Source organism: Prionailurus bengalensis, chromosome B3 (assembly GCF_016509475.1).
Source record: "Prionailurus bengalensis isolate Pbe53 chromosome B3, Fcat_Pben_1.1_paternal_pri, whole genome shotgun sequence".
Taxonomy (NCBI): Eukaryota; Metazoa; Chordata; class Mammalia; order Carnivora; family Felidae; genus Prionailurus; species Prionailurus bengalensis.
The window spans coordinates 108,123,407-108,138,713 of record NC_057355.1 but is presented as its reverse complement, the minus strand read 5'-3'; the positions used below and the strand labels follow the sequence as shown (position 1 = coordinate 108,138,713).

The 15,307-nt window shown below is 40.3% G+C and overlaps 1 protein-coding gene across 1 annotated transcript in view; it reads right to left on the bottom strand.

The window, feature by feature from the left end:
- MNAT1 (MNAT1 component of CDK activating kinase) overlaps positions 1-9,054 on the bottom strand; it is a 214,025-nt gene extending 204,971 nt beyond the window's left edge. The window contains exon 1 of the mRNA XM_043556300.1: positions 8,716-9,054. Within this exon, the coding sequence (XP_043412235.1) occupies positions 8,716-8,804 (89 nt within the window). The 5' untranslated portion in view covers positions 8,805-9,054. The remainder of the gene's footprint in view (positions 1-8,715) is intronic.
- Between the last annotated feature and the right edge of the window lie 6,253 nt (positions 9,055-15,307).

Below are 15,307 nucleotides of genomic sequence, written 5' to 3'. Positions count from 1 at the left end.
AAATTCTCTAGGCAAAATAAAATCACAACAATTGTAAAATATAATCCAAAGGAAAGAAAAGGGGCACCTGGGTGGCTCAGTCAGTTAAGCATCTAACTTCGACTCAGGTCATGTTCTCGAAGTTTATGAGTTCAAGCCCCATGTTGGGCTCTGTGCTGAAGCTAGGAGCCTGGAGCTTGCTTCAGATTCTGTCTCCCTCTCTCTCTGCCCCTCCCCCCATCTGTAATAAAATTTTAAAAAATTAAAAAGAAGAAAAAAGCGAAGAAGGACACCAAATATAGTATATAAGAAGGTGAACATAAAGGACGATTTCACCACTTTATACCCACTAGGACGGCTCTAATTCAAAAAAGATAAATAACAGGTGCTGCCAAAAAAGGTAGAGAAACTGAACCTTCATATACTGCTAGTGGGAATGTAAAACGTGCACACTTTGGAAAACGGTCTTCCGGTTCCTCAAATGGTTAAACATAGGGTTATCACATGATCCAAAAATTATACTCTTAAGTACACAGCTGAGAGGAACAAAATCATTTGTCCATACAAAAACTTGTACATGAATATTCATAGCAGCATTATTCATAATAGCTGAAAAGTGAAAACAACCCAAATGTCCATCAACAAATGAATGGATAAATAAAATGTGATATAGCCATACAATGGAACACTATTCAGTAACAAAAAGAAATGAAGTCCTGATACATGCTACAACATGGATGAACCATAAAAATATTATTCTGAGTAAAAGCCAATCACAGAGGACCATATATTGAATGATCTCATTTATGCAAAATGCCCAGAACAGGAAATCTATAGAGATAGAAAGTAAGAGTAGTGGTTGCCTAGGGCTAGAGGGGCAATATGGGAAAGGGAATGTTTGGAAAGTGATGGTTAAGTGATGACGGTGAAGTGACAAAAATGTTCTAAAGTTGATTATGGTAATGCAAGCGAGCACATCTCTGAGAATAAACTTGAAGCCATTGAACTCTACACTTAAAATGGGTGAATTTTATGGTATGTGAATTACATCTCAATAAAGGTGTTTTTAAAGACTCTTTTAATTTTCCACTTTTCCTTAAAGACAACTTACTGTTTAAAGTAAAAATAACAATACTGAATCACATATAAGAGTAAAAGATACATCAACAGCATAAAAGATGAGATGGGTAAGTAAATGGAATTACATTGTTCACATTTGTGAGGTATGAAATGGGAAGTGAAAAATGGGAATATCAGATGTTGACCCTAAATAGATTTTGATAAAGATATACATTGTTATACCTAAAGAAACCATTCAAAAAATATTAAAAATATTAAAATAACAATAAAGAGCTATTGCTAATAGGCCAATACTTTAAAATATCCAATTAGTGGGGCATCTGGGTGGCTCAGTTGGTTGAGCATCTGACTGTTGATTCCAGTTCAGGTCATGATCCCAGGGTTCTGGGATTGAGCCCTACATCAGGCTCTGCACTGAGCATGGAGCCAGTTTGAGATTCTCTCTCTCTCTCTCTCTCTCTCTCTCTCTCTCTCTCTCTCATCTCTCTGCCACTCTCCCCTGTTTGCACATTCTCTCTCAAAAATAAAATAAAATAAAATAAAATAAAATAAAATAAAATATCCAGTTAGTCCAAATAAGGCAAGAAAGGAACTTGAACAAAAAACGAAAGAGACAAATGGAAAACAAGTAGACTTAAGCCCAATGAGCTCAATAATTACATTAAATATAAAGGGACAAATACACCAACAAAAGGCAGAAATTGGTGGGCCAGGAGGGCGCCTGGCTGGCTCAGTCAGTAGAGCATATGACTCTTGACCTCAGGGTCACGAGTTCAAGCCCCAAATTGGGTGTGGAGCCTACTTAAAATAAAATTTTTTAAAAAATTTTAAAAGAAATTGTTGGGGCAAGTAAAAAAGGAAGACATAAGTATCTACTAATATAAGACATACATTGGTTGAAGGCAAAGGGATAGAAAAAGATATACCATCAAACAGCATAAGAAAGCTGACATGACTATATTAATTCAGACAAAAACTTCAGGACAAAGAGTAGTACAAGAGACAATTCATAAAGACAAAAGGAGATATTCATCAAGAAGACATAGGTACCTATGTACCTAATAAGAGAGCTACAAAATACATGAAGCATAACAAAACTAAAAGGTCAAACCAACGAATCCACCATGTAGTTGGAGTAATTGATAAAATGAGTAGATAAAATAAATTTGTAATATAGAAGATCTGAGTAACACTACCAACCAAGCTGACCTAATTGACATTTATAACACACTACTCCTGACAGCCACAGAACATTCTTTTTTTTTTTTTTTTTTTTTTGAGAGAGGGGTGGAGGGAGAGAGAGCTCCTGTGCACAAGCAGGGGAGGGGCAGAGAGAGAGAGGGAGACACAGAATCCTAAGTAGGCTCCAGGCTCTGAGCTGACAGCAGCGAGCCCGACATGGGCCGAACCCATGAAATTCAAGATTATGACCTGAGCTGAAGTCCGACACCCATCCACACCCATCCGCCTGAGCCACCCAGGCACCCCGAACATTCTTTACAAATGTACATTGATTGCTCACCAAAATAGACCATTTACTGGACCATAAATAAGTTCTCAGAAAATTTCAAAAGATTAAAATTATTAATAGAGTATGTTCTCTTACCACAACAGAATAAAATTAGAAATTAACAATACTTAGAAAGTCCCTTTTTTCAAATTCTTTTACCTAGAATGAGTGCCTTTTCCTAATTTGCCTGCCGTAAAGGAGGCACTGTTTCCTAATTTGCATAAAAGTACTGGATAAGCCCAGAATATCAGTTAAAACAAATACATTAACACCACTTATTAATCATTCTTTCCAACAATAAATAAATTCAACCCTAATCTGATAAAGCTTCTAAATGTAACTAATAATTTACAGAAAATATAGAGGAACACATTAAACAATACCACAGCGACGCAATCAGCAAAATTCAGAGTAGTAACTCTTCAGAACAAACTACCCAGTAGTTTGTATCATCATCAGTATCATCAGTGAGAATAGAAATAGAAAAAAAAGCAAAGAGACACAGAGAGAAAGATCTTAAGTAAATGTGACAAAATACTGACTTTCATATATCAGGACATGTTCCTTTATTCTACTACTTTGTGTCTTATGCATGTTTAAAATGAAAAAAAGTAGATTTAGTAAAATCAAATACATGTAAAGCTTCCACAAACAAGTTTGCCAAGAAAGGTTGGGATTAAAATTAAATCATTAACAGGCACCTGTGTGACTCAGTCAGTTAAGTGTCTGACTCTTGATTTTGGCTCAGGTCACGATCTCATGGTTTGTGGGTTCGAGCCTCACATCAGCTCTACACTGACAGTATGGAGACTGCTTGGAATTCTGTCACTCCCTCTCTCTGTCCCCCACCCAAAATAAATAAATAAGGGGCACCTGGGTGGCTCAGTCAGTTGAGTGTCCGACTTCAGCCCAGTCATAATCTCAGGGTTTGTGAGTTCAGACCCCACATCAGGCTCGTTGCTGTCAGCATAGAGCCCGCTTTGGATCCTCTGGATTCCCTCTCTCTCTCTGCCCCTCCCCACTCATTCTCTCTCTCTCTCTCTCTCTCTCTCTCTCTCACTCTCTCTCTCTCTCCTCTCTCTCAAAAATAAGCATTTAAAAAAATAAAATTTAAAAAATAAACTTTAAAAAAATTAAATTATTAAAAACTTAGTTAATATAACTGAATCCATCGAATTCAATATGCCTCCAGAATTCTATGAAAGAATTCTACGAAAGACCTGTTTCTTAAAGAAACAGGTGGTCCTGAAAAAAGAAAACAATTCTCCTTTTCTTTAATTAAAACAAAGCTCATCCTTGAACTGGAAAACAACAAACATGGAATCCAATCATCTTTAATGTGCATGCAATCAATCCATTTGAGTGTTTGCTGGACTGAATTGATACAAAAGGGAATATGCTTTCTCAGTTACTAGCAATTAAGAGAGGAAGATCTTTTCATTATGTTTTCACTTCTTTCTGCTTCTGTATTTTTTCCCATAAACAGCAGTCCTAATTAATCTTATCATAATCCTATACTCCTTATCTTTTGCATATCACTACTCCTACTCACTCTCTTGCCTCCTCAAATGCCTTTGCCAACTTGAGGACATGAACAAATATAAAATCATGTGGTAGCCACATCAAGGTGGCCCAGTAATCCCTACCTGATAGTATTCACACTCTTGTGCATACTCTTCCACATTGTAACAGGGCCGCTCAGTATTAACAAATAAAACAGCACAATGATAGTAATGTCATGTCTGTGATTAGATCATAGAAAGTTCTGGGCTTCTGGTTCTCTCCCTCTCTCATCACAAACTCTGGGAAAACCCACATCATGAGTACCCAAGGAGGGTCCACGGGGAGAAAATGAACCCTCCTGCCAAGAGCCACATGAGTAACCTTGGAAAAAGATATTCAGTCTCAGACAACAGCCTGAGCAAACCTCTGAAGAGACTATGGGACAGAATCACTCAGCTAAAGTCACCCTCAGATTCCTGCCCTCAGAAACTGTGAGGGCAGGTCACGATCTCAAGGTTCACGAGTTTGAGCCTCACATAGAGCTCTGTGCTGAGTCTCGAGCCTGTTTCAGATTCTGTGTCTCCTTCTCTCTCTGTCCCTGCCCCACTCTTACTCTGTCTCTCAAAACTAAATAATTTTTTTTTAAAAACATGTTTTAATTTAAAAAAAGTATTTCACATCAAAATCCATAATGGTGTATTACTTATCAGAACAAGAAGATCAAAAAAATAATAATGCCCAATATCAGCAAAGATTTGTGGCAAAAAGAATTACCATATTGTTGTTGGGAGTATAATTGATACAACCTTTTTTTGAGAACAACTGGGCAATATTTATCAAAACTTAAGTCACATACAATTACACTACTAGGTATTTACCCTATGGCTTGACTGTTATATCTTATGAATATGCCTAAGTGCTCAAACAGCTAGCTAGCTAGTTAGCTACCAAGTTCACTCCAGTGAAAAAACAGAAACATAAAATATTCATCAAAAAGATTCTGGGGGGCAACGGGGTGGCTCAGTTGGTTGGGTGTCTGACTTCAGCTCAGGTCATGACCTCACAGTTCATGGGTTCGAGGCCCCATCGGGCTCTGTGCTGACAGCTAAGAGCCTGGAGCCTATTTCAAATTCTGTGTCTCCCTCCCTCTCTGCCCTCCCCCCACTCTCACTCTGTCTCTGTCTCTCAAAAATGAATAAGCATTTAAAAAAACTTAAAAAAAGATTTTGGTTAAATGGGGCACCTCGCTGACTCGGTCGGAGGGGGAATGCGACTCTTGATCTCAGGGTTGTGAGTTTGAGCCCATAGTGGGTGTAGAGATTACTAAAAACATACATGAACTTAAAAAAATGTTTTTTGGTTAAATCAATTATAGTATAACTGAACACTGAACTACCATCCAACGGTTAAAAATAAAGAGAAAGACATATACACACTGATTTACAAAAGATATCCAATATACGAATATTTTAAAAGGTGGGATATATATATATATATATATATATATATATATATATATATATCCCATTTTCCAAGAAAGAACATGATAACAAGTTCATATCAAGAAAACTACAAAGGTGTTCCTGAGTGGCCCAGTCAGTTAAGTGTCTGACTCTTGGTTTCAGCTCAGGTCATGATCTTACAGTTCATGAGACTGAGCCCTGTATCGGGGTCCGAGTTGACAGCAGCAGAACCTGCGTAGGATTCTCTCTCTCTCCCTCTCTCTTTGTCCCTCCCCTGCTCGCACAAGGGCACATCCTCTCTCTCTCAAAATAAATAAACATTAAAAAAAAAAAATTACAGAGGCACCTGGCTGGCTCAGTTGGTAGAGCATGCAACTCTTGACCTGGGGGTCATGAGTTCAAGCCCACATTGGGCGCAGATACTACTTAAAAATAAAATCTTAAAGGGGTGCCTGGGTGGTTCAGTTGGTTAAGCATCAGACTTCAGCTCAGGTCATGATCTCTTGGTTCGGGAGTTCAACCCCCATGTTGAGCTCTATGCAAACAGCTCAGAGCCTGGAGCCTGTTTCAGATTCTGTGTCTCCCTCTCTCTTTGGCCCTCCCCCACTCGCATTCTGTCTCTCTCTCTCTCTCTCTCTCTCTCTCTCTCTCAAAAAACAAATAAACGTTAAAATAAATAAAATCTTAAAAAAGAAAATTACAGATCATTAGAATTAAAGCTATTATTTTGACATTTTATAGTCTCTTAAATTCATTTAAAGATAATCATTATTGTACAAGTCCTACATAGTAGCCCAAATGACTCCTGTTTTAATTTCATCTCTGCTTAGCACACATACTACTCACAATAATGATAATATAACCAATATATATTAAACAAATACTATATTTGACAACAGAGACAGAAACTCTACAAAACACCTCCAAATATTTTATATATTTAATCCTCAAACACTGTAATATAGGTAGTGCTACTGTCTCTATTGTTCAGGTAAGAAAAATGAGGGGTGCCTGGGTGGCTCAGGTGGTTGAGCAACAGACTCTTGATTTCAACTGAGGTCATGATCTCCCAGTCTTGGAATCAAAACCTGCAGCCAGGCTCCACTCCAGCTCTGAGCTGGGCATGGAGCCTTCTTAAGATTCTCTCTCTCTCTCTCTCTCTCTCTCTCTCTCTCTCTCTCTCTCTCCCCCGTTGCCCCTCCCCCACTAGCATGAGTGTGTGTGCAAGCACACACATGCTGTCTCTCACAAAAAAGAAAAATGAGTCCAAGGTGTTAGTAATTTGCCCAAAGCCACAGTTCCTGTAGGGACTGTGTAAAAACTTCAAAATCATAAGTTTCTTCTTTTATCTAATATGCTATATTCTTTTATCCATTTTGTTCATATTTCAAGTCAAAAAAGAACTATAAAATGTGGTCTATACCTAACAAGTTAGCAAATAACCAAAATAAATAAAATAACTTACTTTTTTAAAGATTTTATTTTTTAAGTAATCTCTACACCCAACATGGGGCTCAAGATCACAACCCCAAGATCAAGAGTGTAACACTCTACTGACTGAGCCAGACAGGCACCTTAATAACTTAGACAATTCTTAACTCTTATGAGAAAACAAAAAGGACTAAGGATACAACAAAAGCAATTTCTAATTAAAAATAAGTCATCTCAGGGCGCCTGGGTGGTTCAGTTAGCTAAGTGTCTGACTTCGGCTCAGGTCATGATCTTACAGTTTGGGAGTTCAAACCCCATGTGGAGCTCTGTGCTGACAGCTCAGAGCCTGAAGCCTGCTTCAGATTCTATCTCTGTCTCTCTCTCTGCTCCGCCCCCACTCGCACACTGTCTCTCCGTCTGTCTCTCTCTCTCAAATATAAATAACAAAAAAATTAATTAGAAAAAAGTACCAATACATTAATAAACCTTATTATAATCATTATAACTACAACTGACCATGCAATTTATGCTTACCCAAAGACCTAGTCTATCACACTGTAGATTACCCATCACCTTTTATTTCTAAGAAACCTCAGAGAAACTACAGGAATATATGCTCACCATAATACACCACCTTCAATCCCAAGTGCTTTATAGAACCACGTTTACTAATCACATGTGACTATAAAAATGTGGCAAGATGGGGCGCCTGGGTGGCGTAGTCGGTTAAGCGTCCGACTTCAGCCAGGTCACGATCTCGCGGTCCGTGAGTTCGAGCCCCGCGTCGGGCTCTGGGCTGATGGCTCGGAGCCTGGAGCCTGTTTCCGATTCTGTGTCTCCCTCTCTCTCTGCCCCTCCCCCGTTCATGCTCTGTCTCTCTCTGTCCCAAAAATAAATAAACGTTGAAAAAAAAAAATTTTTTTTTAAAAATGTGGCAAGAAACATGCTGACCAATTCCTGCACTTATTCTTCAAAATAAACAAACTTAACCTCCTTCTTTCTCCTCCCCTCCCCCAAAATGGGCGTTCTGGAGTCAGACATCCTGTGTTCCAATTCTAGTAGGGCCCACTTAATAAGGACCTTGAGCAGTCTCAGTCTCCTTCCCTGTGAAATGGTAAGGATACTAATACTTACCTCATGGGGCTGTTTGGGAATGAAGTGAGACAATTCATGGTAAAGCGCTTAGAACACTGCCTGGCACATAATGTGCACTCAATAAATACCAGCCACCATTACATCTCCAAAACCGCCAAGAATCTAGACTTACTCCCTTTTAGCGATGAGAATCTAACCCAACTCCATCAGGACAAAATGGTTTATAGACGGTTTTCATATTAACTTACATAATAAATAGAAGTATATATTCACAGTAATTTTGTTTTCATAGCAATTTCGCCCTTTTCAATAAAAACATTTCCGTAAAATTAAACACTCCAATCCCCCAAGCTTTTAACCAGCGGCATGTCTGGACCCCAGCTGTCAACACAGCCTGGAAATACCCCGGCTATGAAGGGGGAAACCTGACAACCTGCTGGGTACTACATCTGGGAACCTGCAGTCCAAAGCAGGCCAGCGCGGCTCGGGGCTACCGTCTGTTTACAGAAACAACGTCACCTTTTCCCATTTTCCTCCCCAGTGTTGAAACGAACGACGCCCTTTTCTCCCCTGAGCCCAGGCCAGGCATTTCCCAGCTCTCTCCTCCCACCCTGAGAGTCTCACCCCCATGGAACCCACGGTCTCCCGACTCACAGAGTGTGCCCGCACACATTCACCATCAGCTTCAAGGAGGGGTTCCGGTATTTAGTGGTCTTACACCGGGGGCAGCCCTGATCGTCCATGGCGGTTCCCTCCTGTGGATTCTCCCCCGACGCCTGCTTTAGCTACAGCCAGAGCAACCCCAAACCTCCTCCAAGCGGGTTCCTACCAACAGGCACTTGGCTGGGACGGTCCCGTTGCAAATGCGCACCGGCCAGGGCGAGACGCTGCAGCACAAACGTTCCGGCCGCGAGTTTTCCGGTCCTGCAGCTGGGGCTTGGTCTTCGCTTCCGTAGGCCAGTGCACTATCCTAGATTTCGGGGAAGAGCTATTAAAATGTCAAATTGTACACAAAGCTCCATCTCCATGCATGTAGAAGTATTTTTTTAAGGAACTGTGTCACAATTAGGCACACAGATTTCACCTTGTACTGTCTGGAAAGCATTACCATGATTTCAAAGATTTATGCCCTGTGTACATAATCAATAATTCAGACTAGCATTTTCTTTTGAATAATTTGAAAGCCTGTGCTTTATATTCTCCTTTATACTTGCACAGTCATGCAAGCACAAGTTGGCAAATAAAAGTTTGAAAAAGTTACCTATAACAAAAGTCTCTACACCAACCCTAAATACTACACTAAATACTACACTAAATTCTGGCATCTGTTCTGCAGTCACTTAATTCAAGACTGTCAAGTGTGCTTAACCGGTGTCACCTGGTTCTTACATCCCCCCCCCAACACCCCAACCATATACACTGTATTTCAGCAATTGTAAGATCTGAGAGCTTGAATCTCTTTGGCAGTTGTAAACCACATTCACTGCATTTATCAGGATTGCAAAGAAAGCCTATAAGCAGATCTATTAGATAAACTCCCTCTGTAAGGGACACATGTTCATTGCCATAACAAGGATATGTTGATATTTATTGAATAAGTAGAGTGAAGAATAAATTAACGAGCATCAAATACCAGTTCACTGTGAAAAAAATTTTAAGCCTAGCATCATCTTGTAATCTGGTCCAAATTCCATCAGAATTAGACATGCAAAGTTTTTCAAATTAACCCATACAATGAATACTAGCTATATACACACATGGGAAGTTTAACTTTCGATAGCACTTTTGCTCTTTTCAATAAAAACATAAAAAGTGACATTCCAACTCCCACTTTTTTTTAAGTAGGCTCCACTCCCAACATGGGGCTCAAACTCAGGACCCCAAGATTAAGAGTTGTGTGCCCTACCGAGCCAGCCAGCCACCTCCCAACTCCCACTGTTTTAAACAGTGAACTCAGTATGAAACTCAGTGTGGTAATACAGTTGGGATTTCCATGGGTTACAAGAGGACAAACCTGACAAACAGCTAGATATCACATCTGGGAACCAGCAGACCAAAGGGCTTATATATAGCACTACATACATATATATATATATATATATATATATATATATATATATATGCTTATATATAAGCACAGGGCTTATATTTGTACATAGACATAGGGATTCACCTAATAAATCATGTCATCAGTTTGATCATAACATTGTTCACTAACAGGAGCTAATCAAATAAGTTTACTAAAATAGGCAATACAAATGCTGTGCTGACCTGGAGGCTTATTATGCTGCTATTGTCTTATTGAAAAAGACCACATCCAAACCAGTCATGTGACTCACAGTGAAGCTCTCTAAAAATAAAGACAACTTTTAGGATCTTAATATATTTTAATAGAATAGGAAACTTACAGTAAAAGAGTGAATATGTTCAGTGAGCAAATAAAAATTTTAGGCAATAATACATTGAGAAGTCATCCATTAATTTGGCATTATTGTTTATTACCACAAGGCACTTTTTTTTTTCAACGTTTTTTTTTTTATTTTTGGGACAGAGAGAGACAGAGCATGAACGGGGGAGGGGCAGAGAGAGAGGGAGACACAGAATCGGAAACAGGCTCCAGGCTCTGAGATCGTAACCTGGCTGAAGTCGGATGCTTAACCGACTGCGCCACCCAGGCGCCCCTACCACAAGGCACTTTTAATCATGTCCTGGAACAGGAGACCCCCAACCACTGTGTGAATTGGTTTACCTTTCGCCCAAATCTTAACATCAAGGCAAAGAAAGCACTGAAGATTGTGGAAGGAAACATTGCTGCCAGCTTTATCCACTTCCCAGGTTGGAAACTACTATAAGAGAAGAATGGTAGCAACAGCTGACTTGGAACTCTTATCAGATGAGCATGATCCTCACAAAGCTAGAGGCAATAAAGAGTAGAGCTTATAGATTTGGCATCTAACTTCAAGAGAGCTGGATTCAAGTGCTGACTTCATCACTTTCTAGTTGCATGACCTCAGGCCTCAGTTTTTCCAACCATAAATTGAGGACAATGTAAAGATTAAATGAGATATCTCATTTAAAGTACTTAGCACAGAATAAGAGCTCAATAACTGTTAGCCATTATTAACAGTACTATAGGTATTCTCATCAGTAGTAGTATCTAAAAGAAGCAATGAAATGGGAAGAACCTGGCCTTCGCTTAAATCAGACTGGTTTTTGAGCCAAATTTCTTATCCTCCCTTACCTCAGTTACTTTCTTCCACTTAATACCCTTCACAGGGTTGCTGTAATGATTAAATTACCTGACAGGTACTTGTATGAAGGCACTACTACAATGCCTCGTACATAATAGAAACTCTGAAATGTATACCATTATTACTCATGGGGTCCACAAACATAGAATGATCAGAAGGCTTTCAAGAGGAAAGCCTGGGGGCGCCTGGGTGGCTCAGTCGGTTAAGCGTCCGACTTCAGCTCAGGTCACGATCTCGAAGTCCATGGGTTCGAGCCAAGCGTCGGGCTCTGGGCTGATGGCTCAGAGCCTGGAGCCTGCTTCCGATTCTGTGTCTCCCTCTCTCTCCGCCCCTCCCCCGTTCATGCTCTGTCTCTTTCTGTCTCGAAAATGGATACAACGTTAAAAAAAAAAAAAAAAGGAAAGCCCTGACAGCACCTGAACTCTGGTTCAAATGGAACTTCAGTCTTTGTAAAACCCACTAAACAATCAGGTTTCCTACATGTCTTATAACAGCAGCATCCCATGAGGCACCTGGGTAGCCCAGCTGGTTGAATGCCCAGCTTTGGCTCAGGTCATGATCTCCCGGTTCAGGAGTTCGAACCCCACATCGGGCTAGCTGCCATCAGCCTGTCAGCCCAGAGCCCGCATCAGATCTTCTGTCCCCCTCTCTCTGCACCCCCCCCCCGCTTGCACTCACCCAAAAAATAAACAAATATTTTAAAAAAAACAGCAGCATCCCAACAGTGGACCAACTGGCCCATTATTTCTCTTCCCAAATCTGCTCTTCCTCTAGCATTCCCATCTCAGTAGATTCTACCTCCCTGGGGCAGTGTTTCTCTCTTGCAGACCCTCTTTCCCAGCCCCAAGGACCCAGGTTGGGCTTTCCCCATCCTTAGGGGACATTTATGGTTTTGTCTCAAGACTAAAGATAGCATCCCTCCCCCTTCTTATGGAAAACAACTCATCCCCCACAGGCTTCAGTGGTTCTTAGTGTGCCTGCTAATCACAATCCGGACTCTCTGGCCTAGGGGTTGACACATAACCCTTACTGGCACAACCAGAGATCCTCCTTACACTTTTCAAACTGGCAGTAAAGGGAAAACAGTAGAACCTCTTTAACGGGGCTAGAAAGTGTGAATTAAGAACTACGGGGAGCCCTGGTTCCAACTTTCTGGGGAAAGCCCCTTGGAAAGACTAACTTGAAAGAGGCAGGTGAAATGAGACAGCAGGTCTCTAAGCACAACCAGTTGCGTTCCTGTTTTTCACGTTGTTTGATATTATGTTCCAATAAATTCATCTTTCTGCTGAGTCCAGTCCAAGCGGCCTTTCTGGCTCCTCGGGGAAATCCATATCACCACAAAAACAGCAAGAATGCTGCTACACCTGGGAGATGACTAGAACCTGGCACTCACTCAGTCTCTGCCAGGCTCTTCTCCCTCCACTACCACCCATGAGACTCACTAGGTCCCCTCCTACCTACTGCTCATCTGCATCCTCCACAGGCAGATAGCTTGGTTACTAAGTCCCAAGCATTATATCCAAGGCTCCCTCTCCCAGCCTTAACTTTTTTTCTTCATGAAAATTTGAAAAACCCCAGAAGAGGATTCTGAATGTTTTGGTTTGGGGAAAGTGTCCATCCCTGGGCTAATCACCCATGACCATGATATTACACACGGACTACTGTGTACACAAACCACCGTGAGCACCACTGCAAACTGAGCGTTCCATTCAAAGACCTTCATAATCTATCTCCAACCTGCCCTTTAAGCTACTCTCCCACCACACAATTACATAAACCCCACAACACAGACATGCTGAATTACTCAATATATTCAGAAATATACCACATACCTTCATGGCTCCATGCTTTACTCATTTCATTCAATCTTCCTCTAGTGAGCTCTATCCTTGTCCTCTCAAAATTCTTGTCCTTAAAGGCCCAGCTAAAAATCCATTCCCCATTGCCCTTGGCCTCCCAAAATTAGTCTCTTTATCCTCACCACTCCCATACTCTCTGTTGTATTTCCTAATGGATGTGTCTTATCTCTCCCACCATGTTTTAAGCTCCTCAGGGTCAGAGACCTCAATATGTTCATCTTGCTATCCTTCAGTACCTAATGCAATACGTGTTATTAATCAGGACTCCATAAATATTTGGCAAATGAATGATCCTTCAGAAATGTTAACTACATATCATCAACCATTGATAACTAAATAACAATAGAACACCTCCGGTACCTGGGAGATTACTTTGCAACCTAGTTCCTCAACAGTACCGGTACATAAGCTTTGGAAATAGGAAGAACCTACCAAAACACAGTTATGTAGGCCTTCCCTTTATCTATCCGCCTATTAAGGCGGCCAAAGTCAGCCTTGAAAAAGAACATCTCTGCTCTTGGTGGCAACACCATAAAATATATTTAAGCAAAGTGTAAAATTTTGTGCTGAGCCAGATTTTCTTCAATAGACTAAAATGGCAAAAGATTTCCATATGGTCTCATCACTACCTTCAGGCAGGAAGGCAAAGATACGGAAACAAGCAGGTTGGTTTTCACCTTCACACAAGCCCTGCCTCAATTGTTTTCCCAAATCACAACACTGCTTTAGGCTGCACATCAGTACTGCAGACTCAGTGTTTACAGCATGGCAGACAAAGGAAGTAGAAGTATTCATCAATTTTACAAATCATTTGAAACCAGCGCTCTGAGATGAACTCCATACACCCTGAAGTCTGGTGTTCCATTCCAAAGTTTGAGTCCAGGACTTCCGGTCCCACTTTGAATTGCTGCCAGAATGAGCCTGGGGCTTAGCCTGCTAAAGGAATCCAGAGCCCGGTGTTGCATTTCACTTCTGGTTCTACAGGAATCTCCTCCTGGAGCTATAGAATACCAATGTAGCTATAGGCTGCAAATTCATAAAGGCCACTGCTGCTTCTACATAATCTATTGCACTTGGTGCTCTGGAAACAAAGGACACACTCAGAAGACATGAAAAACCAATACATAGTTTTCCAAATAAATGAACTATATTTAGTTGATAATAAGCCTGAAGAAGATTCCTATGACCTGACCTTGGATCGCCCTATAATACAGTCAAATGAATTTTCATTAGATACATAAAACTGAAAAGTTTACTACTTTGCACTATCAGGAAGAAGATAACAAACATTTAGCAGAGATTAATTACATGCCAGTTGCTTTACGGCACATCTTATCTCATTTAATCCTCACAATAATCCCAGGCACTTTTTATACTCAAGTCGCTAATAAATGGCAGAACTGGGATTAAACCTATGTCTAGCTAGCTGATCCCCAAGTCCACATTTTTTCCACTAAACCATACTATATCCTGTCTACTTTGCTCCGATAAATATGCTTTAACAATTCAAGGAGCAAAATGCCATGTGGTATTCTGGATTGGATTATGAAATAGAATACAGACATCAATGGAAAAATTGGTGAATCCAAAGAAAGTCTACCGTTTAGTTAATAATATTGCACCAATGTTAATTTGTTTGGAGAAATATATCATTGTAATCTCAAATGTTAACATTAGGGAAAACCGGGTAAAGAGTAGGTGGGAACTCTCCATACTCTTTTGTGAGTTTTCTGTAAGTCAAAATTATTCTAAAACAAAAAGCATATTTTTTAAAATTCAAGGAAGTTATGTACCTCGGATATTGTCCTAAAGCTGGATACCTAACTGGATATTTCCAATGGGGTGAAAACACAAGGTCTATGACTATGAATTGCAAATCAACCAGAGACATCAGTGCTGGCTTCATCAGGGTAGTACAAAAGCAAGTCAAGTCCAAAATCAAATGACATCTTGGTTGACCAGCAATAAAATGCAGCCTGTCCACGAAAAAGAAAACCTCACCAAGTTGATCATGACAGCAGGTAAGCTAAACAGCTGCTTTATAATATGCCGAAATAGGCAGTTTTGGGTAATTGGGAAGCAGAAACAACACAAGGCCACCGTGAAGGATGATGTTAGGATGATGTCATTAAAGTG